The sequence below is a fragment of the Bos taurus genome, chromosome 16 (genome assembly GCF_002263795.3).
Source record: "Bos taurus isolate L1 Dominette 01449 registration number 42190680 breed Hereford chromosome 16, ARS-UCD2.0, whole genome shotgun sequence".
Classification (NCBI taxonomy): domain Eukaryota; kingdom Metazoa; phylum Chordata; class Mammalia; order Artiodactyla; family Bovidae; genus Bos; species Bos taurus.
In genome coordinates, this window is record NC_037343.1 from 2,764,111 (window position 1) to 2,790,212 (window position 26,102).

Below are 26,102 nucleotides of genomic sequence, written 5' to 3' on the forward strand. Positions count from 1 at the left end.
GGGAAAGAACTCACTGACTCAGCTCCCCAGACAGTCCCGACTTCCTTGCCTCCTCAGACTACGTCGTCCAGTTTGAAGAAGACCAGTTCCAGCCAGGGGTCTGGCATGACCATTCCAAGTTCCCGGGCAGTGTCAACTCAGCTGTGCTCCGGCTGTCGCCCTACGTCAACTACCAGTTCCGGGTCATCGCCATCAATGAGGTGGGCAGCAGCCACCCCAGCCTCCCATCTGAGCGCTACCGAACCAGCGGAGCACGTGAGTGCTTGAGGGCTAACGGCGGGTGCTGACACCAGGCACCCGAGTACAGACTAAGTTCCCCGGGTCCCCAGCCACGTGAATTTAGGCAAGCTATTCCAGGCTTCCTCATTTATGAAACAGAATAATTATACCATCTCCGTTACAGGGCTGTTGTGAAAATACAATTGTTTGAAAATACAATTCAGGTCCTTAATGTAATGTGCATGTAGTAAGCACACAATAAATGTTAACTGACATTTTTATTACTACTTATTAGTAATAATTATGAATAATTCTTGATGATCTGCTTTAAAGGGAAGAGCTATGAAGATTGGCGGTAGAAACATATAATCTCATGTTGCATAAGGTTTCTTAACATACTTGGGTAATGAAATGCTTCAATTTCTGAAATCACACTGGCTCATTGAGGGTGAAAGATGCTCCCCCAAAATGTCGAATGCCAGGATAAACCAAGTTGGTATTAAACACACTTAGTGGATAATCCACAAAGGGGATAATCCACATTGAGTTGGCTCTATTGATCATCTAAAGTGTGGAAAGCCTTGTAATAAATGCTATTTTGTCAGCGATTAAAACTCAGAAGAAACTATCCCTCCTTTGGGGGTTTAAGTCTCAGCTAGGAACGCACATCGTATGTACAACAGAGTGGCAGAGCGAGCTCAGCTGCGTAGGGGACTGAGTGTGTTGAGAAATGCAGAGATGAGCATGGAAGGGGCCAGTCAGCTGGGGAGGAGAGGCTGTTTACTGTGCCCTGTGATGCGTACCCTGGGTTTGACTTTGTCTTCATTTGGGTTCCAGCCCCCGAGTCCAACCCCTCTGATGTGAAGGGAGAGGGGACCAGGAAGAACAACATGGAGATCACGTGGACGGTAAGAGCCCCTCCAGCCCGCCCACGATGCTTGCCTGGCAGTCTGGGGGCCCTCGCCCTGTACACCCCTGGGACCCCCCCAGGCTGCAGGGTGGCCCAGGCGTCCTGCCTGATGTGAGGGCCACTCTTTGCATCGAGCATCAAGAAATCAAACAGGAGAGTATCTGAGAGCAAGCTTTAAGACAGGAGCAGAGGTGACTGAGGACATAGACACTATGATTCTGGCAAAAGCAGAGAGTCCCACAAAACCAAAGCACTTCTTTAGAGGAAGGAGAGATTTAGATTAGTCCCCAGAAAGGATGTAGCCTAAACACCAGTACCTCGCTTCGGTGAGCTCTGAGCTCCTCTCACTGGAGATTGTTGAGTGTGCAGAGAGACCACCTCGTGGTGGGTCTCCAGTGGCCGCCGTCTGTAAGTCCAGGATGGACAGAGGGACTCCAAAGATGACCGCCAGACCAGGATTGAAAAACTCATCTTCCATCTTGGCTCATCTGACCACATTTTCCAAACCAAAACTGGGATATGTGGCCTCTGAATGACATTTCTTTTTTTTTTTCCCAAACTGCTTCTAAGTCTGAGATGTAAATTCAGCCACTGAAAACTTTTTATTTTTGGTTGCTCTGGGTCTCTGTTGCTGCGCGAGGGCTTTCTGTAGCTGTGGAGAGAAGGAGCTGCTCTCTAGCTGTGGTGTGGGGGCTTCTCTTGTTATGGAGCACAGGCTCCAGGGCACATGGGCTTCAGTAATTGTGGTGCACAGGCTTAGTCACTCCATGGCGTGTGCCACCAGGGAAGTCCCAGCCACTGAAATTTTAACGTTTTTGTGCTGTTGCTGTGCATAATGGAAATAGACGGATGCAGAGTTTAGAATCACGACCATCACTGTCTGCCGAGGGCCTGGTCTCACAGCAGCCTTGGCAGTTGGGCTGAGCCCAGACTTAAGACTCCAGGGCTCATCTTTAGGACCTGCCAAGAAGTGGTTCAGCTCCGTATTGTAGGCGCCCAGGGAACGGGTTCCTGGACCAGCCCTTGGGGAACAAAGACAGAGTTACGCCCGCTCCCAGCTCCAGCCTTGTAAGAAGGGTAGGGCAGACAGGCGTGGATTTGCTAGGACTGAAGTTGGGAATTTTGATTCATTGGCAGCAGGCATGCCATGACTAAACCAGAACCCACTCCTCTCTGACTTTGGAGGCTTGTTACATCACCGTGCACATTTTGCTTCTGGTTCCTCCATCACTGGAAAGAGTCCTGTTGACAGTAATGCTTTTACTGCCTGTGCACCTGCCGAGGGGGGGCTGTGAGGTCAGAGGGACTGGGGCCTGGGTGGAAGATCTGCGTGCTGCTGGCTTCACAGGACTCCAGGCTCCCGGGGGACTCAGAGTGGGGGGCAGGCTCTCCCCAGCTGTGCAAGGGGCTGGCCACAGCTGGGCAGGCTGGGGACAGGGGCCTGCCATGGGAAGAGGGCGAGCGGGGTGGCCCGGGCTCCTCGCCGGCGCCCTCACCACTCCTGCCGCCTCTCCCCGCTCAGCCCATGAACGCCACCTCGGCCTTCGGCCCCAACCTGCGCTACATCGTCAAGTGGCGGCGGAGAGAGACCCGCGAGACCTGGAACAATGTCACCGTGTGGGGCTCCCGCTACGTGGTGGGGCAGACCCCCGTCTATGTGCCCTACGAGATCCGAGTCCAGGCTGAAAATGACTTTGGGAAGGGCCCTGAGCCAGACACTGTCATCGGTTACTCTGGAGAAGATTGTGAGTACCCGCCCTCCCTCCACCCCAGGCCCGCACAGCTGGGCTACCCAGGCCACCCCGCAGACCAGGAACCTTGGTGTGGGCCCCGGGTCTTCTAAGAGCATCCTGGAGGACAGTGAGTTACCAGGAAAGAGGGGTTTCCTGCAGTGACCTAGAGCAGACAGGCCCCAGGCGGTGCCGGGAGCAGAGATGGTATCATCTGAATGCTAGTTAGAATTAATGAACGTCGTCACCCAGTCCAATACTCTCATGTTATGAACATGAAAACTGGGGTCCTGCAAGGGAAACCCCTGCCCATACTGCATAACAGCAAATTCCAGGCTTGAGAACAGAACCCAGGTTTGTGGTCTATATTACTGGCAGGCCTTGCTAGCCCCAAGGACCATCTGACCCAAAGGCCATAACTAGACGCCTCCACAGGAAGCACGACCAGGCCAGACTCCTCCCTGGGCTCCCCAGGGGAATCCTGGAGGGACTAAAGTCCACAGCTCCCCAGACCGAACACTCCAGGCCAGCCACTGCAACACTGGGCATAAAAAGAGGAATTCTTTGGAGGCTGTCGCTGGATAAATCAGTATGATTGTGGGATATGTGTAGAAGTGTGTACCTGCCTCTCCAGACAGTGGGGGCCTCTCTGTCCCCAGCACATCAGTCCTGCAGGCTGCTGAGCAAGGCAGGAGGGTTAGTGACGCCCCTCCTGGTCAGGGTAATCCACACCCTGGTGGATCTGGGTCTGAGCCGAGAAGAAACCATGGAGGTGGGTGGGGTGACCCGAAGGAAGGAGGGAGGAGAGTCTTGGGGAAGAGTGGATTCAGGGGGCCAGTGCTGGGGTCAGGAGCAGGGCGAGTGAGGTTCACGACAGTGAGCTAGGAGGAAGTGAGGGTCGGGCCCCGTTCCCCGCTTCCCTGGAGGTGATTGTGGATTGGACCCCCTCGAGAGATAGGGACCGGGGATCAGCAGGCCCTCTGTCCATCCCGCTCCTCATTTCCATGGTGGCAGACACTTCCAGACAGAAGGCGGTGGGGACTTCCGGAGGGTAAGTATGGAAAAGGCAGCATCTAGCCATGGACTCACGGACCTCCCCGCCGTTTCCATCGCATCTGTGTACCCTGCAGCCGACATGTTAGAGGGGATAGGGCAGAACCACTGTTGTGGCAGAGTAGAAAAAACAGGGGAGAGAGCCAATTATGGGCACAGTGGCCCTCCCTCTGCAGGTAGTCACAGGATCAGAGTCTTTTCCTGAACTAGGCTAGGGCGTCTTCAGTCTGTGGGCAGTGTTTCCTGCGGGGCCCTGGCAAGAAACAAATGCCACTCAAGGGGGACTATTTCCAGTGTGAGGACAGGGTTAGAAGGGAAACAGCAAGGTTGGTAAGCCACCGGGAGGCCAGCCACAGTGGAGTGCCATCACGCCACTCGGCCTGGAGGGAGTGCCCGGCGTCCAGAGTGGGCTGAAGGCACAAACCAGCAGAGGGCAAGCAAGTCAGAGGGGACTCTGGCGTCGGGGAGGGGCAGCCCCACCTGCATAACCAGCTCTCTGTCCCGACACATTGCAGATCCCAGGGCTGCACCCACAGATGTTAAAATCCGAGTCCTGAACAGCACCGCCATCAGCCTTCAGTGGAACCGCGTCTACTCCGACACGGTCCAGGGCCAGCTCAGAGAATATCGAGTGAGGAAGCCAGCTGCAGCCCCCGTCTAACCACACAGCTCCCTAACAGGGCGAGGGGGTAGCAGACGCGGTACATGAGATGTTTGGAAGGGGTCCTTGGGATAGTTGTTGCATCCAGAGTTGGTTTAAGAAGATGATGTCTGAGAAATTCCCTGGTGGTCCAGTGGTTAGGACTCTACACTTTCGGCTCCTTGGCCTGGTTGGGAAACTAAGATCCTGCAAGCCATGCAGCACAGCCAAAACAAAAAAGAGGATGTCTAGAGTGAGCTGTTCAAAATAGACTCAGAAAAAATACAGATACACCAGGTGTCTCCTGCACCAGGTGTGCTGAGAGTCTGCTCGGCAGGTGGGTGCTGGGTTTGCATTGGCCACACAGAGCACATTATGCTTGCCCTCCATGTGCGAGGACACGTGTATCTTCAGAGGCAGTGTTGAGGCACCGCTGAGCTACACCCCTCCCCTCTCCTACAGGCCCTTCTGGGCTGCTTGCCTCACCCATTCTGGTTTCATGAAGCCCCAACTAACCGGAAGAGCTACTCCAAGGGTACAAACCCTTCCCTGTTGTCACAGCCAACTGCAGTTATTACGGCCCTTGACTTGCCCCAGCCGCCTCTTCTCTCCCTGATGTTTCTCTCTTCAAATGGGAAGGGAGAGATAACCCAGGGTACTCAAGGCTCTCCCTGATGAGCTGCTCTATTTACAATTCCTGGAGAGGCTGTGGCCCTGGGGTAACACGGGTTCTGTGCCTTAGAGGTCATCGGGGGTTGGCTGATGGACAATTGGTGGCACAGAGGGAGTCAGTCTCTTCTAGGGAAATGGATTTGGCAGACCGAGGAAGGAAAGTGAGATGGTATATATGCTTGAATGAGCTCTTCCCCAACTTGCACCTTTAACCTACTTGCCTGGGGAAGTTTTGGCTACAGCTCTCTCTGGGTCCCCTTCTTAAGTCTGGACTTCCTCCGTACCTTGTCCTTAGAGGCCCCAGGTGATGCGGGTGTGACAGCCTGACCTGGGGCTTCCCGCCCACTGCTTATCACACCCCATGCCACAGCCTCTGACTGTGGCACTACCACCTTCCACAGGCTGTCCCATCCCACCCCAGCTCTTGCCATCCCACAGCCTGGTCTCTCATTGGCTTGGACATGTCACTATCCTAAGGGTTTTTAAATAGTATCAAAAGGAAGCTTTTGATTTTAAAGGACTAAATCAACCCTGTCTTGTATTCAGACTTCTGGGGGTAACCTGCTACTTTTCAGCTCCTGTCTGCTGCCAATCTAAACCATACTAAATCTAACTCAAGGTGATGTGGTCTTTGAGCACAGGAAAGAGCTCTCCATGCCTGGGCCCTTGGCTCGAATTTGTGCTTTTGGTACAGACTCCCTGAGCAACCTAATCCCTGCTTGGAAATAAGTCTCAAGATGGAGCATCTCGGCTGTTCGTTTGGCCAGCATGCCTGTTCCCCAGAGAGACAACACGGCTCAGAAAATGATCGAAAACAAAAACTCTATTTGGTTTGACATCGGTCCCCACACGCTAGTGGCTAATGATCGGGGACTGTCAGGTGCCTCCCCCAGCCCTCCGTGGGGCTGCTGAGGGCCTTTGCAATTCGGAGCCCGTGGCCAGGAAAGGGAAGACCAGTCACCACCAGCACCACCACTAACAACTAACCCTGCCCTGCCCGGCCGAGCCCTCACCAGCCCGCCTCTGTCCTAAGGCCTACTACTGGAGGGAGAGCAGCTTGCTGAAGAACCTGTGGGTGTCTCAGAAGAGGCAGCAAGCTGGCTTCCCTGGCGACCGCCTACGTGGTGTGGTGTCCCGCCTCTTCCCCTACAGTAACTACAAGCTGGAGATGGTTGTGGTCAATGGGCGAGGCGATGGGCCTCGCAGTGAAACCAAGGAGTTCACCACCCCGGAAGGAGGTAGGTCCGGCTGCTGCTCCCCGGGGAGGGCAGGACATGGGTGGCGTGGCCGAGTGGCCCCAAGCGCCTCCAGCACGCCTCTGCCCGGATGACACAAGTTGACCTTTGCACAACCTCATGGAGGGATGACTGGCATGCTGATGGCACCCATGGAGTGCTGTCCCCGAGGCAGCTGCCCCGATGGGCGGTTCTATGTCAGAACAAGACTGTGAGGCGGCTGACGGAACTCTGGCAAGGCTGTGCACACGGACTCCCAAGGGCACTGCAGGAGCCGCCCACAGCATCTTGAGGGAGCCCAGGCACCTGGACTCCCAGGAAGCACCTGGACTCCCAGAAGGCACCTGGACTCCCAGGAGGCATCTGGACTCCCAGAAGGCACCTGGACTCCCAGGAGGCATCTGCTTGGTTCGCCAGCCTCAGCCCCAAGAACCTTCTCTCCTGTCACCGCTGTGACCTAGAGGCTGTCCTTCAGGGGGCACCCTGGTCCTGGGAGCTGGACACCTGGGGAGGTCCCCGCACGTCTCCTGTTCCTGCCAGGCCCCTCAGACCAGGCCCTCTTGTTTCTCCTTCCTTCTTAACTGTTATTTTCCCCCATTCTTCTGCCCCTCCTCCTTTTTCCTCTCCTGTTTCCTCTCCCTTGTTTCTTTATTCCTGTATCCCTTCCTCCTTGTCTGGTTTTCATCACCAGCCTCTCCCCATTGCTCCTGCTCCTGGCACCATCCACATGTTCCAACGTGGGTTTCTTTCTCCTCACCCCTGAACCTGGCATTCTCAGCCCAGAGGCCAGGGTTTGATACTTTGACCCTGTGGTGAGAATCCTTGTCTGAAGATTGAGAACCGTGGCTTCTGTTACCAAACAGAGGCTAAAATTGGTTTCCTACCTGAGGATGATTCTGCCCAACCTGGAGGCTTCTTTGCAGGATCAGAGTCTAATGTGTGCTGTATTCAGGGTAGTTTTTAAAGGAGAACTTGACTGACCCTTCCCCAAGTAAACCAAGTCTGAGCTGTGCTTGTCCTAGATGTGGGGAGATGCCATCCCGGATGAGGCAGTGGGTGCCAGCCCCCTCATAGCCCTCCAGGTTCTGGCTTAGCAGCGACCCAGCACAGGGGTCGTCCAGAGGTCAATGCCTTCATACTTGTGCTTTGTTTCTTGTGTTTTCCTCATCCTGCCCGCCCCTTTCTCTCCCCCCATGTCCCCCGCTCTCTCCTCCTTCCCCAAGTACCCAGTGCCCCCAGGCGTTTCCGAGTCCGGCAGCCCAACCTGGAGACAATCAACCTGGAATGGGATCATCCAGAACACCCCAATGGGATCCTGATTGGATATACTCTCAAATACGTGGCCTGTACGTTCTGCCCTTCTTTCTCTTGGATAATCTGAGAATCAGAAACCCCATTCTCACCACTTTTCCTAAGGAATTAAAGTAGAAAGCCTCTGGGTACACAGGGCATTGTGGAGGGATGCAAGGGGCGGGGAAAAAGCTTCCTATAGGGTTATGGGAGGCAAGTGAGACCCAATCCCTGCTCTCTTGTCACAGCTGCTCCTTCAGGGGGCTTCCAGTCAGCCGGTGAGGCATAGGGGACGTCTGGTCTGATGAGGGATTCAACCCCCAGGCTCAGGAATCTTAGAGTCTCTAACTCCTAAAGGTCTAGGACAGAACGTTTCTTACCTGACAGAGCTTCCATCCACTAGGCAGATAGTACATGCATAGGGATCCACACGACACTGACCCTCGGGGCCACCTTAACAAGTTGCCATTTTTGGTAAAGCAGCTGTTTGTGGAGTTGCCATGGAATATTGAATATTCAGTATTGAATATTGGCTCACTCAGGAGCCTGGGTTGGGATGACCTCACCTAAAGAATTCAGCATCACCAGGCAGGGACAGGAGCATTATTCATTTGAAAGACTTTCAAACGTCTTCTAAAGTAGGTGATGTTATGCCTTAATGTGAGGCTCAAAGGGCAGGCATTGTGCTATTAAGGATTTTAATAGCCAACTGTGTGCTTGGATGTGATTCTGAATCCATCTCTGGACCTGACCTTCCCCCTCTGAGGTATATAGTGAATAGGCCTTTTACAAAGGAGGCACTAACAATGAAAAGCTCTAGTGGTTTTGCCCTAGTTCTGTTGAAAGGAAAAAAGGAACTCAAGTTTTGTCCTTGTTGAAAAGCCTCGAGGATTAAAAGTTGAATCTTTCAGAATCAGCCACATAACCTTGTGTTGAGCTAGCAATAATGAGATCAGTGGGAACGTGTTAACCCTGGTGCGTCATTGAAGAGCCAGAGAGGAGCTGTGGCCCAACACTCGGCCTTTGAAACGTCTCCCAGGCCGAGTCCTTAAGATCACGAGCAGGTTTCATGGGTTCCCTTCCCAGCAGAGTCGAGAAGGCTTCCTCCTTCCAGCAGCAGGTTATATATAACGCATCATGGTCAGCATTGCTAAAGCTCAATTCCACTTACCTGTCTCTCTCCAGTTAATGGAACCAAAGTAGGAAAGCAGATAGTGGAAAACTTCTCTCCCAATCAGACCAAGTTCACGGTGCAAAGAGCAGACCCCGTGTCGCGCTACCGCTTTTCCCTCAGTGCCAGGACGCAGGTGGGCTCAGGGGAAGCAGTCACGGAGGAGTCGCCAGCACCCCCGAATGAAGGTAGGTGCACTGCGGCGGCCGCGGGGCGGATGGTCCCGGGGAGTGCAGATGCCTAGAGAAACCCTGAGCTGGCCTCTGGCCTCCTGGGATAGCGGGGCCGCGGCCCGCAGGCCCCCAGAGGGAGAAGCCAGCCTGCGTGCTGACAGGTAGGTGCCGGCGATGGACCTGGAAGACACGTCTTCATACTGTCCCAGTCAGACCTGGATCCCCACGTGGCCTCGACTTGTTCAGCTGTTTAACTGTTGGGGATATACGGAAGAGAGTGTGAGTCGTGGCTGAGCTGAGGGGACGAGAGAGAAAGCACGTTGGAAGTAAGTGTGCTCACGGACTCCACAGAGCAGGAAGGTGTTTGCCAGATGAGGGAGGCAGCGCTGTGATGGAGGTGGCCCCTGGGGCTGCCCCTTCTCTGAGGGTGCCTGGCGCTGAGAGGAACGAAGACCAGGCGTGACGGACGCTGACTGCCGGCGTCCTGGGTCGAGCAGGAGGCAGACGTAGTAGCCCTCCTGGCGGCCTGAAGGGAGAGAGCTGTCAGGCTGAGGAGAGGACAGGGAGCTGGGAAACAGCCGTCGGCCCAACCAGCTGCACAGAGAGCGCACTTGAGCTCCTCTCCTGGGCTCTGGCGTCTTCCCACCGCGAGCGCCCGGTCCGGAGCTGCACGTGCACGCGATGTCCACTAGAGGGCACCCAGCCCGGAGCTGCGCGCGCACGCGATGTCCACTAGAGGGCGCTCGGCGCCCCTGCTCGTGGCGTCCGTGAGCTCTCAGGTGGGAGAGGCTCTGGAAGCCCTGGCATCCATCCGCAGACCCCCTGTGAGAGAGGGTGGGGGCTCTGCCTCCCCAGAGGCACCGTGGGCTGTTCAACAGCCACTGCCCGAGGTGCCGGACAACTGTGCCAAAAACCAGGGATATAAAAACTAATGAGCTCCCCCAGTCTAGAAGGAGGGACGCCCACAAGAGGATCCAACTGTGATTCACCACGAGCAGTGCTGTGTTTGGGTGACGAAAGTGCCGTGGCTGGGCGGGGGATAGGGTTGAGTCCACAAGGGAAGGCTGCAAAGAAGGGGCCATGTGGTTAGGGACCTCTGACACCGACCACAGATTATCGCGTCCAGCACTCTCCCAAGAAGGCTGAGGTCTCCTGGCTTGGGGGGCCTCCTGGGCATCCCCACCCCCAGCCCAGGAAAGCAGTGGTACCTCCAGGCCTGCTGCCTCTGCTGCCTCCCCCCAGGCTCCCAGCTGAGCTCCACAACAGTCCCGCGTCCCTCCCCCGGCCCTGCTCCCCTGACCAGCAGGCCAGCACCAAAGCAGAGGGGCAAGGGGCCAGGCGGAAGCTGGGGAAGGCTGATGGTGCTGTGTGTCTGTGCCTGTAAACCCGGAGTGAGCCACACAACATGCCCCTCTCCCCCAGTCTCCCTTCCAGTTTCTTGGGTAGTTGGACAGTGTATTAGGGCTGGGTGACTTTGGGTAAGTGGTTGATACATGCCTGTTACCAAAGGTCAGGCCAGGGATGTTGCACTTTCTTGACTACTTCACTCTTCAAGGAGATACATAAAGAGAGCCTCTTCTCCCTCCCTTCTCCTGCCCCCACCAATACTGAACATCAGAGAAACAAGGCCCTACCGCCCAGCTCCAGTGACCGCTGCAGGGAAGGATCTCAGTGCCGGGGGCAAGAGAACAAAGAGGGATGCTCAGCCCCACTCAGCCAAGGACTTTGCAGCAGACTCAGGAGTTCCTTTTAGGCTCAGTCCGCAGCTGTGTTTCCTCTTTCATGCAGTCCAGTGGGCGGCAGGACACGGGACAGGGCCCCGTGCTCCCGTCCATCACAGGCCCCAGCTTTCCAGGCTGAGGCGGTGTGGGGAGGGCCACCAAACCCATTCTCCATCTCCCTCCACCCCAGCGTGGTTCAGCTACCCACTGCCTGCCCCTGGGGATAAAGGAGGCTTCTTTTTGCCTAGGGTTGGTGTCCTCCTATACACCTCTGTCTTATGCCCTCAATTCCTGGCACCATCGAGGATCACCCAGCTCCTTTGTAAAGATCAGCCCCGCTAGAGAGGGACACATTCTTCAAAACAGACATGGGGACATGCATTCTAGGCAGACTGTTTCTGCTGCCACCTCCTAGATGTCCTCAAGTTGAGATAGAAGCAAAGATGTTAGAAGGGTCTCCAAGAACCAGGAAGGTTTTCTGTAGGAGCGTGGCAGACCCCCGTGGGGTTGAACACAATCCCTAAAGGCCAGGTGGTATCCACAGGGCTGTGGCCAGCACCCAGCCATGCCGTCTGGGTCACTTTGAGCCAGAACCGTCTCTCCTGTGATTGCTTGTCCTGTGGTCTCACCTGTGCTGTTTTCTCTTCCCTCTCGTTCTTTCCCCCTTTCCCTCTCTGGCTATCTTGGGTGCCGTGTTCTGAAGCCACGCCAACCGCAGGTACTGTACCAACTGCAGAGGTAATGGGCGTGGCATGGGGCAGCGCAGGTGGAGGCCAGCCTAGCGGGGCAGACAGAGGGAGAGGCCTGGGGTGAAAGCATGCTCTCAGCATGCACCCTTTCAGCGGGTAGGAAGCCGGACTCTGCAGGAGCCTGTAGGCGGGGGGAGGGGCAGGGCCAGAGGAGAGCCAGCGCCTTCCCCTCCCTTCACTAACGAAGGCGGCTGGCTTGGAAGGGAGCCCACTCAGAGGCTCCAGACCTGCTCGCTGGAGCTGCAGCTTTCTCTGGAGCTGAGTGGTTATCTCCTCTGAGCACCTGGTCCCTTGCCCAGCTTGCCATCTCAGAGTACCGCAGGCCCAGAGCCCTTGGGTGACCTGCTGTGCCCTAGGGGTGGGGGCAGCTGGCTCCTGTCTCCGGGTCAGGCTGCCACCCACTGAAAAGGTGACCCGAGGGTGAGCGTGCCGTGCATGCTGGCCTTGCATGCTGCATGGGGCCGGGCACCAGCTCTGCCATCTCCCGTGGGTTCCACTCATTGAGTCTGTGTCCTGGGATAGGCCAGGCACCCCCAACCTGGAGTCTCAGAGGACGCCATGGGCTGAGAGTCCCGTCAGCCTGCAGAAACCCAGCTTCTCAGTCTTGGGTGTTAAGGACAGTGCCCACTCCCGGGGTCTGGGAGGCAGACACACCATGAGGAGCTGGGCGGGCAGGTCCGGAGCAGGAGGTGACCTGCCCTCCAAGGGGCCCAAGCCCCCTCACGCTGTGGTCTGAGGAGCATCAGCAAGGCCGGCCCTCAAGCTGGAGCGGCTGGGCAGGGACCCGGGCTCCTTCGAGGCAGAGCAGAGGCCGTGAGGTGGGTGCACCGGGGCTGCCTCAGGCTGCAGGCAGCAGGGAGGCTAGAGGGCTGGCTTGCGTGGAGGACCCCACCTTCCCCCCTTGGTTCCCCTCCACGCTCACTCACAGCCCCCCTCACTTTAGGTTGGTTCTGTTTCTGTTGCGTACCCTGCTTCCTCTGTTTGTGTTTGTCCCGTCAGCCAGACCGCTGGGTGGTGCGCAGTCATCGTGCTCCCCTCCCCTCCATCCTACCCTCAGATAACCCAGGCCAACAGCCAGTGCCTCCCCACCTCTGCTGGGATGGGAGGCAGAGCGGGTCCTGGGCCTGGAGACTGGGGGAAGGCCGTCCGTGCAGCCTGGGGGTGGCCCTGACTTCCTGATTTGAGTTTGCATGGGCGCCCCTGGGGCTGGCCCAGCAAGTGCCCAGGGTCCCAAAACCACTCAGTGGAGGTGGAAGGAGAGAGGCAGTGAGGGAGCCACGCAGATCACCTGGGAGCTCTCTGGTCAACAGCTCACAGTCCCCTCCCCATGCTGGCACCGGGGACCCGAGGCAGCTGGGCCTGGTGGCAGGGAGCTTGCTTTGCTTGGTGGGATCCACGCCGGGCTGTGATGCCCCTCTCGTGTGGCAGGTGTGAGAGGGATGCGTGTAGTTCCAAACCCCCACTTCCTCCTTCTCACCCTGGTGTGCAGAGGGAGCCGGGACCTCTGTCTGTCGGTCACGTGTTTCCTGGGCTCCGCTTCTGCAGGGCACAGGGCATTTCTTGGTAAATGAGCTGTGCCAGTAGCATCGGCTGTTCCCAGCCTTGAAGGCGCCAGGTGACGCCAGGCACCAGGGTCTCCATCGTTGGCGTGGTCTGGACCCCAGCCCGCTGTTCCTTTCTCTCTCTTTCTCGCCAGTTGTGGGTGTTTTCCCCCCAAACTGATGTGTTCCTCTCACCCAGGAAAGATGATCCCTTTCCTGTGCCCATGTCTGCAGTCTCTTAGGGTTGCTGCCCATCTGTTCTGGCCATCTGTATTTGGCCAAGGTAGTCTGTGCACCAGGTGGACACTTTTGGACCGAGCCATCCACTTTGGAATGTCTGGGAACTGCTGCCCTTGTGTTTGGCTCAACTCATATCTGCCAACGTTTGCTGGGCAGCTCCGTGGTGGGTTCTGGATGACAAAAGATGAATAAGAGACATGTTATCTCTTAATTTTCTTCATTTCTTGCATGGTGCCACCCAAAACTCTGGTGGAAAACCCTTGGCCTTGGCTGGGGCGTCTTCCAGAGTATGTTAGATAACACACTGGGTTGAGTACTTCAGGGACGGGTCCTGTGCCTCCAGGTCCACCTTGGCCCTCCATCACTCTCAGTTATCACCCTGGCCCTCCGTCACTCTCAGTCACCGCCCTGGCCCTCCATCACTTTCAGTCACCACCCTGGCCCTCTGCCGCTCTCGGTCACCACCCAGGCCCTCCATCGTTCGTCGCTCTCGGTCACCACCCTGGCCCTCCGCCGCTCTCGGTCACCGCCCAGGCCCTCCATCGTCCGTTGCTCTTGGCTATTGCCCTGGCCCTCCGTCACTCTCAGTCACCGCCCTGTCCCTCCGCCGCTCTCGGTCACCGCCGTGGCCCTCCGCCACTCTCGGTCACCGCCCAGGCCCTCCATCGTCCGTCGCTCTCGGTCACCGCCCTGGCCCTCCACCGCTCTCGGTCACCGCCGTGGCCCTCCGCCGCTCTCGGTCACCGCCCAGGCCCTCCATCGTCCATCGCTCTCGGTCACCGCCCTGGCCCTCCGCCGCTCTCGGTCACCGCCCAGGCCCTCCATCGTCCGTTGCTCTTGGCTATTGCCCTGGCCCTCCGTCACTCTCAGTCACCGCCCTGGCCCTCCGCCGCTCTCGGTCACCGCCGTGGCCCTCCGCCACTCTCGGTCACCGCCCAGGCCCTCCATCGTCCGTCGCTCTCGGTCACCGCCCTGGCCCTCCGCCGCTCTCGGTCACTGCCCTGGCCCTCCGTCACGCAGTTGCCAGCCTGGTGGTCTCTGCTGGGCAGTGACCGTATTGGTTCTGCTGTCGTTGGAGATGGCATCCCAGCCCAGCAATGTGTCTGTCCAGCCCGTGGACCACTCTGCCTATAAGCCCCACTTCTGGGCCTTATTTCCCTTTTATCTGCTACCCTAACCCTGCCCTGGGGATTGAAGGCATTTGAATCCCCTTAGACCTGAACACGGGACAGTTTCCCTGGAAAGCCTGCCCTTCCCTCCTGCCTGCACATGGCTCTGACAGCTCACTTCCTGACTTCCAGCCCTTCCCCCAGAACCTTGCCTTCTTGCCTCTACCCTCCCAGTCTCTCTGGTCCTGTCCATCCCTGGGACAATAGACACTGTTAGCAGTGGACCAGAGAGAGTGCCGATTCACCAGCTGTGACCGCGGCCAGCTAAAGCACCGCCGCTACTGCCCCTGCGGTGCTGGGCATCCTCTGGGAGGGCACCTGGGAGGCGATTCCTTTCCTCCCACTCCTCTTGGGCCCCTCTCGCTAACGCCTGATTATTGCTGCCAAGCTGAAGGAAAAGCATCTAGGCTCGGAGAACGCAATGGCACCCCACTCCAGTACTCTTGCCTGGAAAATCCCATGGATGGAGGAGCCTGGAAGGCTGCAGTCCATGGGGTCGCTAAGAGTCAGACACGACTGAGCGACTTCACTTTCACTTTTCACTTTCATGCATTGGAGAAGGAAATGGCAACCCACTCCAGTGTTCTTGCCTGGAGAATCCCAGGGACGGGGGAGCCTGGTGGGCTGCCGTCTATGGGGTAGCACAGAGTCGGACACGACTGAAGCCATTTAGCAGCAGCCATCATCAGAGAAAACCCTTGCTCCAGCCACACTGGGTGGAGGGACCGGAGAGGGAGGGGTTGAGACCGTGGCAGCATCTTCAATTCTCGTTCTTGTCTCTGCCCAGCGGAGCCCAGGAAGGACTTGTTCTGGCCCTCTCCACATCTCTGTTTCTAGGGCTGCTCACTGCAGTGCCGGGGGGGACACATGTGGGCCTCCAGTCAGCCCTGTGTCCGCTTGAGCATGTGTCCCTGCCCGTGGGAGAACCAGCGCCCACAGGAGAGTGTGTGTAGTCTCCCGGGGCTGGAATGCAGAACCACTGTGCACGTGGGGGGAAGCCCGCATCTCCGCACTCTACAGAGGCGGGTGACTTAGAAGCGAGTGTCAGTTTTTTGATGATGTCTTTTAAGTAGTCATAGCAAAGGTGAGCCTTCTGAAATTATTAGGAAACACACTATTGATAAGGAGCCAAATCAGAGTAGTTCTGTCCAGATGGACAAAATAGCTTCTCAGGGTTCCTTCCAGCAGCTCAGAACAGCAGGAAAAGCCCACGTGCATCCATGGCCATAGAGCTGCCAGTACCAGGCCTAGGAGGGAGCTCGCCTTTGCCCTGTGGATCTCAGACTCGTGTGTGTGTGTGTGTGTGTGTGTGTGTGTGTGTGTGCGCGCGCGTGTCTGTCTCTTTGCCTGTCTTGGTGAGTGGGATAGGACAATTCCCGCTGGCTGATCTCTTGAAACACTAGGCTTGCATTCCAGGCCTGGGCCACTTGAAATGCATCCTTGAATACTGACTGTGAGAGGGAGAGTTTTTCCCACTACATGTTCCCCTCACGCCCACCTTCCTGATGTCCGTGTTGACTGGGGTTTGGAGAACGTAGCGCTGTCTGTCCTGACCTTGTCCAGGAATCTCTGGAATGCATGGGGCACGGTCAGTTGCCCACTGTGACCTCTGTGATCAGCACCCTCAGGCCCAATAACGCCTCTGATCTTATAAATAGGGAAGCAACTGGGATCCCAGGAACAGTTCCTCCTGTTCTATGGGGGACTTGTAACATGCAGGCCCACGGGAATGAAAAGGGCTTTTGTTGGTCAGGCTCTTGTTGAGAAGGCTTAGCATCTCTTAATTCTTGAGAGAAGCTTTCTGGCAGTTTTCTCTCTCGTTTCTTTCTTGCTCCGGCCCTCTTCTAGGGAGTATGGATAGTATTTTCCTGAACTTCTGGAGATTTGAGATAAGATAGGATATCTTTCTTCCTTGGAAGTTAGAGTTACCTATTTGTGTCTTAAGGGCTTCCCTGATAGCTTAGTTAAGTAAAGAATCCATCTGCAATGCAGGAGACCCTGGTTTGATTCCTGGGTCAGGAAGATCTGCTGGAGAAGGGATAGGCTACCTACTCTAGTATTTTTAGGCTTCCATGGTGGCTCAGTCAGTAAAGAATCTGCCTGCAATGCGGGAGACCTGGGTTCGATCCCTGGATTGGTAAGATCCCCTGGAGAAGGGAACAGCTACCCACTCCAGTATTCTGGCCTGGAGAATTCCATATACAGAGGAGCCTGGCAGACTACAGTCCATGGGGTCACAAAGAGTCAGACACAGCTGAGTGACTTTCTGCCCTGTTACCAGAAAGTAGGCTGGTCAGATCACAGGAGATAGAAGATAAGGAGCGGTATCCCTGGCTCTCTTGATTTCCCATCATTCTTCTCAGCATTAGCAGTACTGGAACTAAAGAGTAATAGGCCAGCCCTTTGTTAGCATCCACGGCTCTTCTGTAGAAAGAAAGAGGGTCTATGGACACATTGTCACGATAGACTTAACCCGCTACGGCTCACCCCTGTCAAAAGGTAGCTTTGAATGGGAGATGAGAAAGTAAGAGTTACGGCAGATGTGAAGCCCTCTGAAGATTTATGCGAAAAAGCAGGCCGCCTGTGCCTCACTCATATCTTGGGATTTCTGCATTTACTGTGGACTGGGGAGGCGGGGCCCAGGACCCAAATGTCCTAGAGAGAAAGGCAGTTACTACAAGTTAGGGTGGTGGTTGTTGTTTAGTTGCTAAGTTATGTCCAACTCTTTGTGACCCCCTGGACTGCAGCCCGCCAGGCTCCCTTGTCCTTCACTATCTCCCTGAGTTTGCTCAAACTCATGTCCATTGAGTCAGTGCTGCCATTCAACCATCTTATCCCCTGTCGCCCCCAGGATGGATTGGGGTAATTGCAGGAAGGACCATCCCTGGGCAGAGAAGACGGGAAGAGAGGCAGGAAATGAATATGAGCTGAGAGCCTGGGGAAGGGGTGACAGTGGAGGCAGAAAAGAGGAAGCACGGGACAAGGCTTGCCCGCAGAGTGGGGATGCTTCTCTCTCTGTCGATGGGTTTGGGTGGTATTAGAACTCAGGCAGGCAGGAGGAAGTGTCGTTTTGGAGTGAACGGTTGGGAATGGCAGGCTTCCTGGTGCCCCTGCAGATGGGGCCCTGCCAGCTGCCCATCTCAAGGCCCAGGCCCCAGGCCTGGACCCGAGTGATGCTGCTTGGCCTCTGCTGGGTGGCGCTTGGCCTGGGACTCCATGTCATCCCTGGGGTCTGAGTGACTCAGTACATGTGTCATCTTCATCACTGCCCTTGGCTGGGTGCATGCTGGGAGCTTTGAGCCACATAGGCCGTGAGAAGAGAATGAAACACTCAGGCTTCATTCTCTTCCCTTCCCGCGGCCCTGTACCTGCCTGACCCATCTGTCCTGCTTGGGGAGCCTTCCGGTCACTCAGCTCCATCAGGCCCATGGGCTGCCTGCCTTGCACGCAGGGCTGTGCATCCAGCCTTGGGACAGCCGGACCGACCAGACGCGGCTATTTTACATTTCCCCTTAGCGCCTCCCACGTCGCCCCCGACCACGGTGGGCGTGCCTGGCACGGTGAGCAGTACCGATGCCACTGCCACCGCCGCCGCCACCGAAGCCACAACAGTCCCCACCGTCCCACCTGTCGCACCTACCACCACCGCCACCACCGAAGCCACAGCCACTACAGCCTCCACCGCCACCACCACCACCACGGAGAGTCCCGCCACCACCTCCAGGACTGAGATCCAAGAATCCGGTACTGCCCATCATCCATGCCCCTGCCCCTCCATGCGCAGGCCTCCCCAGACAGGAGCGGGGAGACTGGATTCTCAGGCTGGTGGCCTCGAGGCACTGAGCACCCTGCCCCAACTCTTTGGGGGGCCTCCACCACTCAGACCCCGTGTCCTAAGCTCAGATCCTTGTTCTTTAACAGGGCTACAACCACGCAGGCAGGCACTCCAGGGCCCACACGGTAGGGCCGCCTCCAGCTACATACTGAGGGATCGGCTGAGGGCTGAGCACTGCAGAGGGGGCGAGGAGGGAAGGAGAGGGGCCGGACATTGGCCAGCTGGCCTACGAAGGCCTCCTGTCCTTGCCTTGTTTCCCTAGCCTTACAGCAGAGCCTGGGGAGTGGGGAGTAGCCGGCCAAGCCAGGCGGCTCTATTCTCAGAACCCCGCGCCTCCCTTGAGCCTCTCCTGGAAAAGCAGGTTTATAGGCTTTTTTTATAAGGTCAGAGCTTCCAGGAAATGGTACTGCCGAGGAGTCCTGAAATGCTGGCAAGTGCTCTGTTGCTCTCCCCCCTCGTATTCCCCACACCCCCGGATATACACACGGAGGGAAAACCACAGGCTTTCTAGAGGCCCTTGGGAAGGATCGATCCCAGGGCTGGCCTGCTGAGCCCAGACAATGTGGTGTTCCTGCATTAGGTAGCCAGGCCAGGAAGCTCTGTACTTCGAGCCTGTGGAGACCCCTCGGGGACCCAGCAGTGCTTCTGAGAACTGACATCAAACACTCCTATTACCGCGGAGGGGAGGGCCTCCAGCTTGTAGAGCCCAGAGACCAACTGTCAAGCCAGCATGATGCGGCGGCAGGGCTGCTGGCGGGAAGCGCCCAGAACACTCCTCCAGCAGCTGCAGGGCCATAGGCCCCTCTCTCTCCTGGGCACGTCCCTCCAGCTGCCAGGGCTGCACTCACCCCACCCGTGTTCTCTCAGCACCCAACTGAGAATGGAGGCTTAATGCACGTGTGAGTCTTTTCTTTAATCCAGTTACATGGAGTTGTGTGAGCCGTAAGTGAGACACGCAATGTGTAGCTGACATGATGCTCCTCAGACCTTGAAAACTGATTTGGCTTAAAGCTGCAGTATCAACAATGTAACAGCCTGCTCTGCAGGAAAAAGTTGGCTAAGGAGAAACCTGCTAGGCTGTCAGAAGCTGCCGCTGGCAGTTTGGTGATGGGTGTTCTTTGGGGCCACAGGAGGCTTCAGGTGGGCCTCTGGGTCCCACGTGGATGCTCCAAATTCACAGAAGAGATGTGCTGAGAATGAAGACAGGGAGTGGGTCTTGCTCCTGGAAGGGTTGGCCCTGCTGCCACAGAGGACGAGCCCGTGGACATGCACGCAGAGTTGTAGCTACACCCGAGATGCCGCAGGGGCTGGGCTGCCCTCCGAGCTCGTCCTTACGGGGCCCTCTTGACATCCCTGCTCCCTGCACGCAGCACAGCGGCTCTGCTGCCCAGGGTTTCCAAAAGGAATGTACATCTTTATCATGTCTTACAACTGAGGACAGGATTGTTCCTAAGTTTACTTTTTTTTTCAGGGTGAAATGTGACTTTGTCCTTAAGTTCTCCTTTTTTGATCTCAAGGGATACCCCTTAAGTCTCACATCTCAGGAGTCGACAGAACAATCCCTGCTTCCCTTCAATTCTTTTTGTTTTTATAGTCATTGATAGCTTTCCTTATTGCTGCCTCTCTCTGAGCTTTTCATCTCTTTAATGATCATCATCTTGGTATTTCTAGGTGGCAGAGCCTTCTTCCACCTCCCAGTAAAAATCATTTGGTTTCCCATTGCTTGACCTTACCTAATAGTGCTCCCATTTCCATTACCTTTAAGACAGTCAGCCTTGGGCCAGGGTTGTATTGGTGGTCAAACTGTTTAAACCCAAATCCTTGGGCTTATTTCCAGGGCCCAGAGCTGAGGAGGGAAAATGTCAAGTCCCCAAACCATAACCAATCACAATTCACTCCCACTAGAAAGAGCCATGAGCTTCTAAGGAGCTGGGATTCGGGCTGACTGAAAGCAGCCCATACAGTGGAAACGGTTGACAGATGAGTAAAGAAGCCTGCCTTCTGCCCTGCCCGCAGAGAAGGCCTGGCGCCATCAATGGAATCTCTTTCTTGCTCCTCACCTAAAACGAATCCCATTCACCTGGGACCACCGGCAGCTGACGAGGCTGGAGTAGAAAAGGCGCTTCTTTGGAGTGCAGACCAGGAGATCGTTAATCACTTCCCGAGCCCTGCAGACTCAGTCACGTGTCAGATAGATAATGAACACATGCATCACCAATGTACTCTATTCATTTACTTTTGACAAGTGAGTTGGTGACAGTGCCCCCTTGCATGCTAATAAAATATACAGGAGCCACACTGGTAAAGTCTTTGAAATACAAGGCTTCATGCTAGTACTCCACTATTAAATCTTTGCTGAGAAATGGGATACAGAGACTAGACTGCTGGGATGTTGAAAAATGATTACGTTTGAAGATTACTGCCACTCTCCTGTCCACAGGCTATGGTTTCAGATTTGTGTGATGGCTTTAATAAAGTAGCTCCCAGCTCATAGGAACTAGATAATTAATGTCTTCTGTGTTGCATGGAGATCAAAGATACAGTGCTAAGAAGGCAACAGAACAGGATTCTTCTGGTATCTGGACCTCTGAAGGTTGGGTGTCAAGAAGGAGTTATCTTCTATGGTCCCATGAAAGGGAGAGGAAGGATTCGTACTGTCTCTTCTTGAAGCTCTGGGGTTTCAGGCCCAAGTCCCGTTAGATGGTCTGAGGCCATTTTTCACAGAGTTCAGCGTCTTGGTGACCAAGAATGACCCCAAGGGCTCCGTGTAAGTTGCCACTCTCCGTCTCCAGTTTCAGGAGCGCAATAAGGTTTTCGTTTGGTCTTGCCCTTTATGCAGATCTCATCATGACTCTCGACTGGCTTTTCAAGATGCCTTTTTCCTTTCTGTAGAATGTCTGTAGCTGATGGGAAAGAGGCACATCTCCCCCACAACCCCCACCCTGTCTGCATCCTAGCTAACAGGGCTTTTCACTGCACCGTTGAAATCTGTGACAAGGGACCTAAAAAGGGAAGGAACCCTGGTTAGGGCCTCCGGTGGCCTGGCCCACACCACTCTCTCGTTCGCACCCCCGCCTATGTGGACACACAGTTTCCAGCTCTGCCTCATACACAGGGCCCCTGACTGTACTGCTCATGCCTGGATGGCGACCTCTGGCCTGGCCGCCAAGGCTGCAGCTTGGAGCTCCGTCAGGCCCTGTGTGCGGCCCCTTCCTACTTACCCTGTCCCGGCTGCCCGTGTGTGCCTGTCTGTCTGTCTGTCTCCGGTGCCTCCTCCCTCCTCACCACTAACTCCTGTTCTAACCCCCGCCAGCCCCCGACGAGCAGTCCATCTGGAACGTCACTGTGCTCCCCAACAGTAAATGGGCCAACATCAGCTGGAAGCACAATTTCGGGCCCGGAACTGACTTTGTGGTTGAGTACACCGACAGTAAGCATTGCTGTGTGGGTGCGGCAGCAGTCGCCGTGGGTAGCGCAGATGCCCTTAAAGAGGCCCCGGGCCTGGGGAGGCCTTTCAGCTGCTCCACTGTGGCTTCGTGAAGTCGATAACGTGCTCAGGCAGCAGGGGTGGGCAGAGCAAACTCAAGGTGCAGGAAGGGGTTTCTGCACCTTCAGTGGTGGTCTGGGGGTGCCTTGCTCGGCAGCGGGGGGGTGGCCTGGCTGAGGGCCCTTTGTCCATTTCCTGCCCAGGACAAGGGTTTTGACGGCACCCCAGTGAGCTCGCTCTCGCTGCTGTGTGGATTCCTTCACTTAGGATCCATACTCTTATTTAGTGTCTCCCCTGGACAGGTGGACCCCCAACTGTACTTTGCTCACAGAGGGACGCCAGCTGCCCACAGGTCAGAGACACCATCCAGGGTCACACGTCTCAGCTTGAGCTGAGCTGGTCCTCCTTTACTGGATATTTGTGAGACTGGAGTGGGGTCCGGGTAGCTGGGGGAAGGCCCCCTTCCGGAGGGCTCAGACCCACCGTGCTGGCCTGTTAGACTTGTGCTGGAAGGGCACCCAAAGCTCTGAGAGAGAAGAAAACCAACTCTCGGTTCTCTGCAGTTGGAGAACCCAGAACTGCTAGTTTGTCGTACTTTTTCAGTGCTTCCCGTGACCAGCATTCACCCCGCCCCCAGACACCCAGGCTGTCGCTTCTCCCGCAGCGCGAGCTCACGCGGCGAGAAATGAGAGGGCAAGCCGGGAGTGCGGCCCGAGGAGCAGAGGCCCGGCTTCCCTCCGCCACCCTGCAGGGTGCTGAGTTATCCTCTCCAGGGCAGCAGAGCGCTGGCTGACACCCTGAGAGCCTAAGGAAGCGGGTCCTAGTGTGCTCAGCGCCTCAGCCTGTGGCGAGCACAGAGAGCCTCACGAGGGGCAGCGTCTTGCGGGACGGCCTGGCCCCCGCCGCCCCCACCGTGCCTCCACCTTTAACAGGCACCCAGGCATCTAAGCTTTGCCTCTCCAGCTCCCTGTGCCCGGCCTTAGGCTGACTGAGGTTTCTGTTCCCCAGGCAATCATACGAAAAAAACTGTCCCTGTTAAGGCCCAGGCCCAGCCCGTACAGCTGACAGACCTCTATCCCGGGATGACATACACGTTGCGCGTTTATTCCCGGGACCACGAGGGCATCAGCAGTGCCGTCATCACCTTTATGACCAGTGCAGGTGAGAGGGGTCTGGCCTGGCCATCCCCGGCAAGCATGGGCATGTCGTGCTCATCCTCAGCTTCCTGCTTGTCTCTCCTCCCGGGAAGGAAGACTCGCCCTCCCGTTCCTCACCTTGCATGGCGCGGCGCGGCTCTTCTTACGTGTCAGGCTGCAGCTACCGGAAAGACAGAATGAGCCAAAAGTGCATGCCACCAGAGAGGAAAGTGCGCGTCTGACCCTGTGGGGATGAGGGGGCATCAGACGGAAGCCAGGCCACGCAGCCTGAGGTCAGTGGGGGCCCCCTGGCCTCCACTATGCTGGAACCATGAGGGCTCGGTGTGAGCATAAACATGGTCTTTGTGTGGGGGTCTCGGGGCAGTGCGACCTGGCCTCACACGGGCTCGCTTCCTGCATGTGGGGTTAGGGGATAGGACCAGGTCTTGACCCCAGAATCTTCCCAGGAACCAAACCAAGGATCAGCATGTATGGCATTGCCTTGCCACTGCCAACCGTTGTTTAAAAACTCCAAAGTGTGTTACCCGAATTGTTTGGAGCTTTGTTTTAGTTTAACTTTGCCCCAGGTTTGTCATGGCTTAAAAGTAGTTGACCTTTTGTTGCACTGAGGAGGAGAAACTTTCCAGTCCTAGAAGACCTCTGGATCTTTCAGGGCTTCAGCTGTGGATGGAGAAGCTTCTTCATTTGTACCAAACCAACAGGGAAACGGGGGGTCAGTTAACAAGGTTCAGAAATCTCTCTGTTGGTCAGGGTGGCTGGCAGTCTGGAGGGCATTGCTTGCCTGTTTGTGTCTCTCTTTAAAGTCAGCTGGGCAGGCTGGCCAAGGGGCCGTTTTGCTAAGCCCTGGGGAAAGGATGAGTTTGGGGAAAGAGACAAAAACGAAAGGACCAGTCCCTGCCCTCAGGCACGTCCTGCTCAGGGGCAGGTTACTAGACACAAGGCTAAAGGAAAGAATGCAGCATGGTTTCTGTGAAGTTCTAAATGTGGACTTATGTGTCCTCCTGCGCCTGGCTTGAGGAGGCTGATCCTGGTGGCTTGCGTCTCGAGAGTCTCAGCCCGTGTGTGTAATGCCTCCCCCACCCCTTCCAGCCTGGTCCCTCCCGGACTGGGTGTCCCGGCCTCCTCCCTGTGTCTCTGCCTGTTCTGCGCATGTGCATGTCCATGCCTGTCCATGCCATCCAGACTCGGGGAGTCTGAGTCCTGCTGCCTGCTTGAGGCTAACCAGGCCGGCTCAGGCAGGAAGTCTGCAAGGAGCCAGGTCATCCCGGGAGCCAGGCCCGGACGCTGGGCAGTGGACCGACTGAAGCAGGGGGCTGGACTCCGACCCAGTCAGGGTGCCAAGCTGGTGCTCCCCGATGCATGCGTTCGCTTTTGCTTTGTTACAAACTTGAGTCGAGCCCAGAGGCAGAAAGCAAGGATGAGATCTGATGATCAAGTTCCATCCCAGGGAATGCAGCAAAAGCCAGCTCAGCCTGCTTGCAGAGCTTAACTTCGCCCAGTGCTGAGCCCAGGGGCTGTGGGTGTGGGTTGGGGAGGAAGAGCCAGGGGGGAAAGGGCCAGTCCCTGCCCTCAGGGACGTCCCAGTCTGCTCTGATGTCCCAGCATTCCATGCAAAGAAAAACAATGGTAGTGATTGAGATGCACTTCTGAACACTGACTCAGATGTTCATTTTTCCTTTCCTGTGGTTGCTATGGAGAGGCTGACCCCATAGCTTGCTTTCAGGGTGAGTGAGGCCTGCAGCGCTCGCATGTGTCCCCACCTCCTCCCCATGCAAGCTGGAGAGGGCAGGCTCATGACCCTCGCTCTGGGCACTTACTGCTCCCTTTCCTCACGGGCTGGCTAGAAATGACTATGTGCAAATCACATAGAGAAGAAAAATATTTTTACTTTCTAAACTTTGTGTATGCCTGTGAGTGTGTGTCCAGATCCTCTGAAAATACACAAAGGAGTGGGTGGACTCCAGAGCCAAGTTCACACAATCATCTCCCAGGTCCCTGTGTCTCATCAAGTTTATGACCATCTTGGGGCCCAACCACTGGTCTTTAGACAACCACAGGCTATCACTTCCGTCCATAGACTCAAACATGTTACAATGGTTCATGCAGGAAATGGAAAAAAAAAAAAAAAAAACACAAGGAATGCTCACAGGCTCCTTGACTCTCACCAGAAAGATCCCATGTGAGAAGTTAATCACGTTCTTGAAGCTTTGGAAGCCAAAGAGGCCTGAGGGGCCCCAGCACATAACTCTGGATTCCAAGAGACCTGTCAGCTCTCACATCCTGGAGCAGGCTGGATGGGGTGCTGACAGGGGCCCAGCGAGACAGACAGCAAGCTGCCTTAGGCTTCAGGGACATGGGAGGAGGGACATTAGGGGACCTACCTGTGGTCAGCCTCTTTTTGCTGTGCTGGGAGAAACCCAGGATGGAGTGAGATAAAGATGGAAAGGTGTAAAATGACGCATTAAGTGAGAGCAGCCATGCCAAACTGCATTTGAAGAAAGCCCATCCCTGTCATATTTGTTCTTCCCCCTATTTCTGAAATACAATTTTTCTGCCCGCTTTGAGTGACTGGTCTCTCTCCAATGATCAAACGGATTTCCTCTTGATTAGAGTGAAGACTTAAGGGAACTGTGCTTTTCAAGTGAGCTACACATTTCCGAGCGGGGTTGTAGAGTATGGTTGTGGAAGGCACACAAAATATGACCTCTAGGCCAGAGTAGGAGATATTAGAACTGTGTGTTCCCAGTGAACAGGTGCTGTCCTGGGTTCCGTTAGCTCCAGCAAAGGTCGTAAATGTAGATATTCACTGATCTTGGGATGTTGCTATTACTGTGACCATTAGGGATCTGGAAACATGTTGAATGGATCAATTAAGAATGGTCTTGGCAGACAAATGTAATTGCCCTGAAACCCTGCAAAAATGCCTCCTGCTTTCAGAGTCTTTGGAGTCATGTGAGTGAGATTATGTCCTAAATTTCTTTTGGTTCTTGAGAAACTAAATCATTTTGGCGGAGTCTGATTGAGCCCACCTTACCCCAGATCCCACTGGGTTTTTTGTTTCTTTGTTATTGTGTATCATTGACATTGATTAATTTTAGGCGTACAACATA

At 55.7% G+C, this 26,102-nt stretch overlaps 1 protein-coding gene across 21 annotated transcripts in view; it reads left to right on the forward strand.

Annotated features, from left to right (window-relative positions):
• NFASC (neurofascin) overlaps window positions 1-26,102 on the forward strand; it is a 201,117-nt gene that overhangs the window by 158,650 nt on the left and 16,365 nt on the right. For 7 of the 21 annotated variants that reach the window (XM_024976633.2, XM_024976636.2, XM_024976637.2 and 4 more), the window contains 11 exons: window positions 58-255; window positions 1,057-1,127; window positions 2,652-2,874; window positions 4,428-4,543; window positions 6,258-6,462; window positions 7,683-7,805; window positions 8,935-9,108; window positions 11,518-11,532; window positions 18,030-18,257; window positions 21,662-21,778; window positions 22,844-22,996. In XM_024976633.2, coding sequence (XP_024832401.1) covers window positions 58-255; window positions 1,057-1,127; window positions 2,652-2,874; window positions 4,428-4,543; window positions 6,258-6,462; window positions 7,683-7,805; window positions 8,935-9,108; window positions 11,518-11,532; window positions 18,030-18,257; window positions 21,662-21,778; window positions 22,844-22,996 — 1,623 coding nt within the window. The remainder of the gene's footprint in view (window positions 1-57; window positions 256-1,056; window positions 1,128-2,651; window positions 2,875-4,427; window positions 4,544-6,257; window positions 6,463-7,682; window positions 7,806-8,934; window positions 9,109-11,517; window positions 11,533-18,029; window positions 18,258-21,661; window positions 21,779-22,843; window positions 22,997-26,102) is intronic. The other 14 variants (XM_024976644.2, XM_024976646.2, XM_024976647.2 and 11 more) reach the window with 8 other exon arrangements.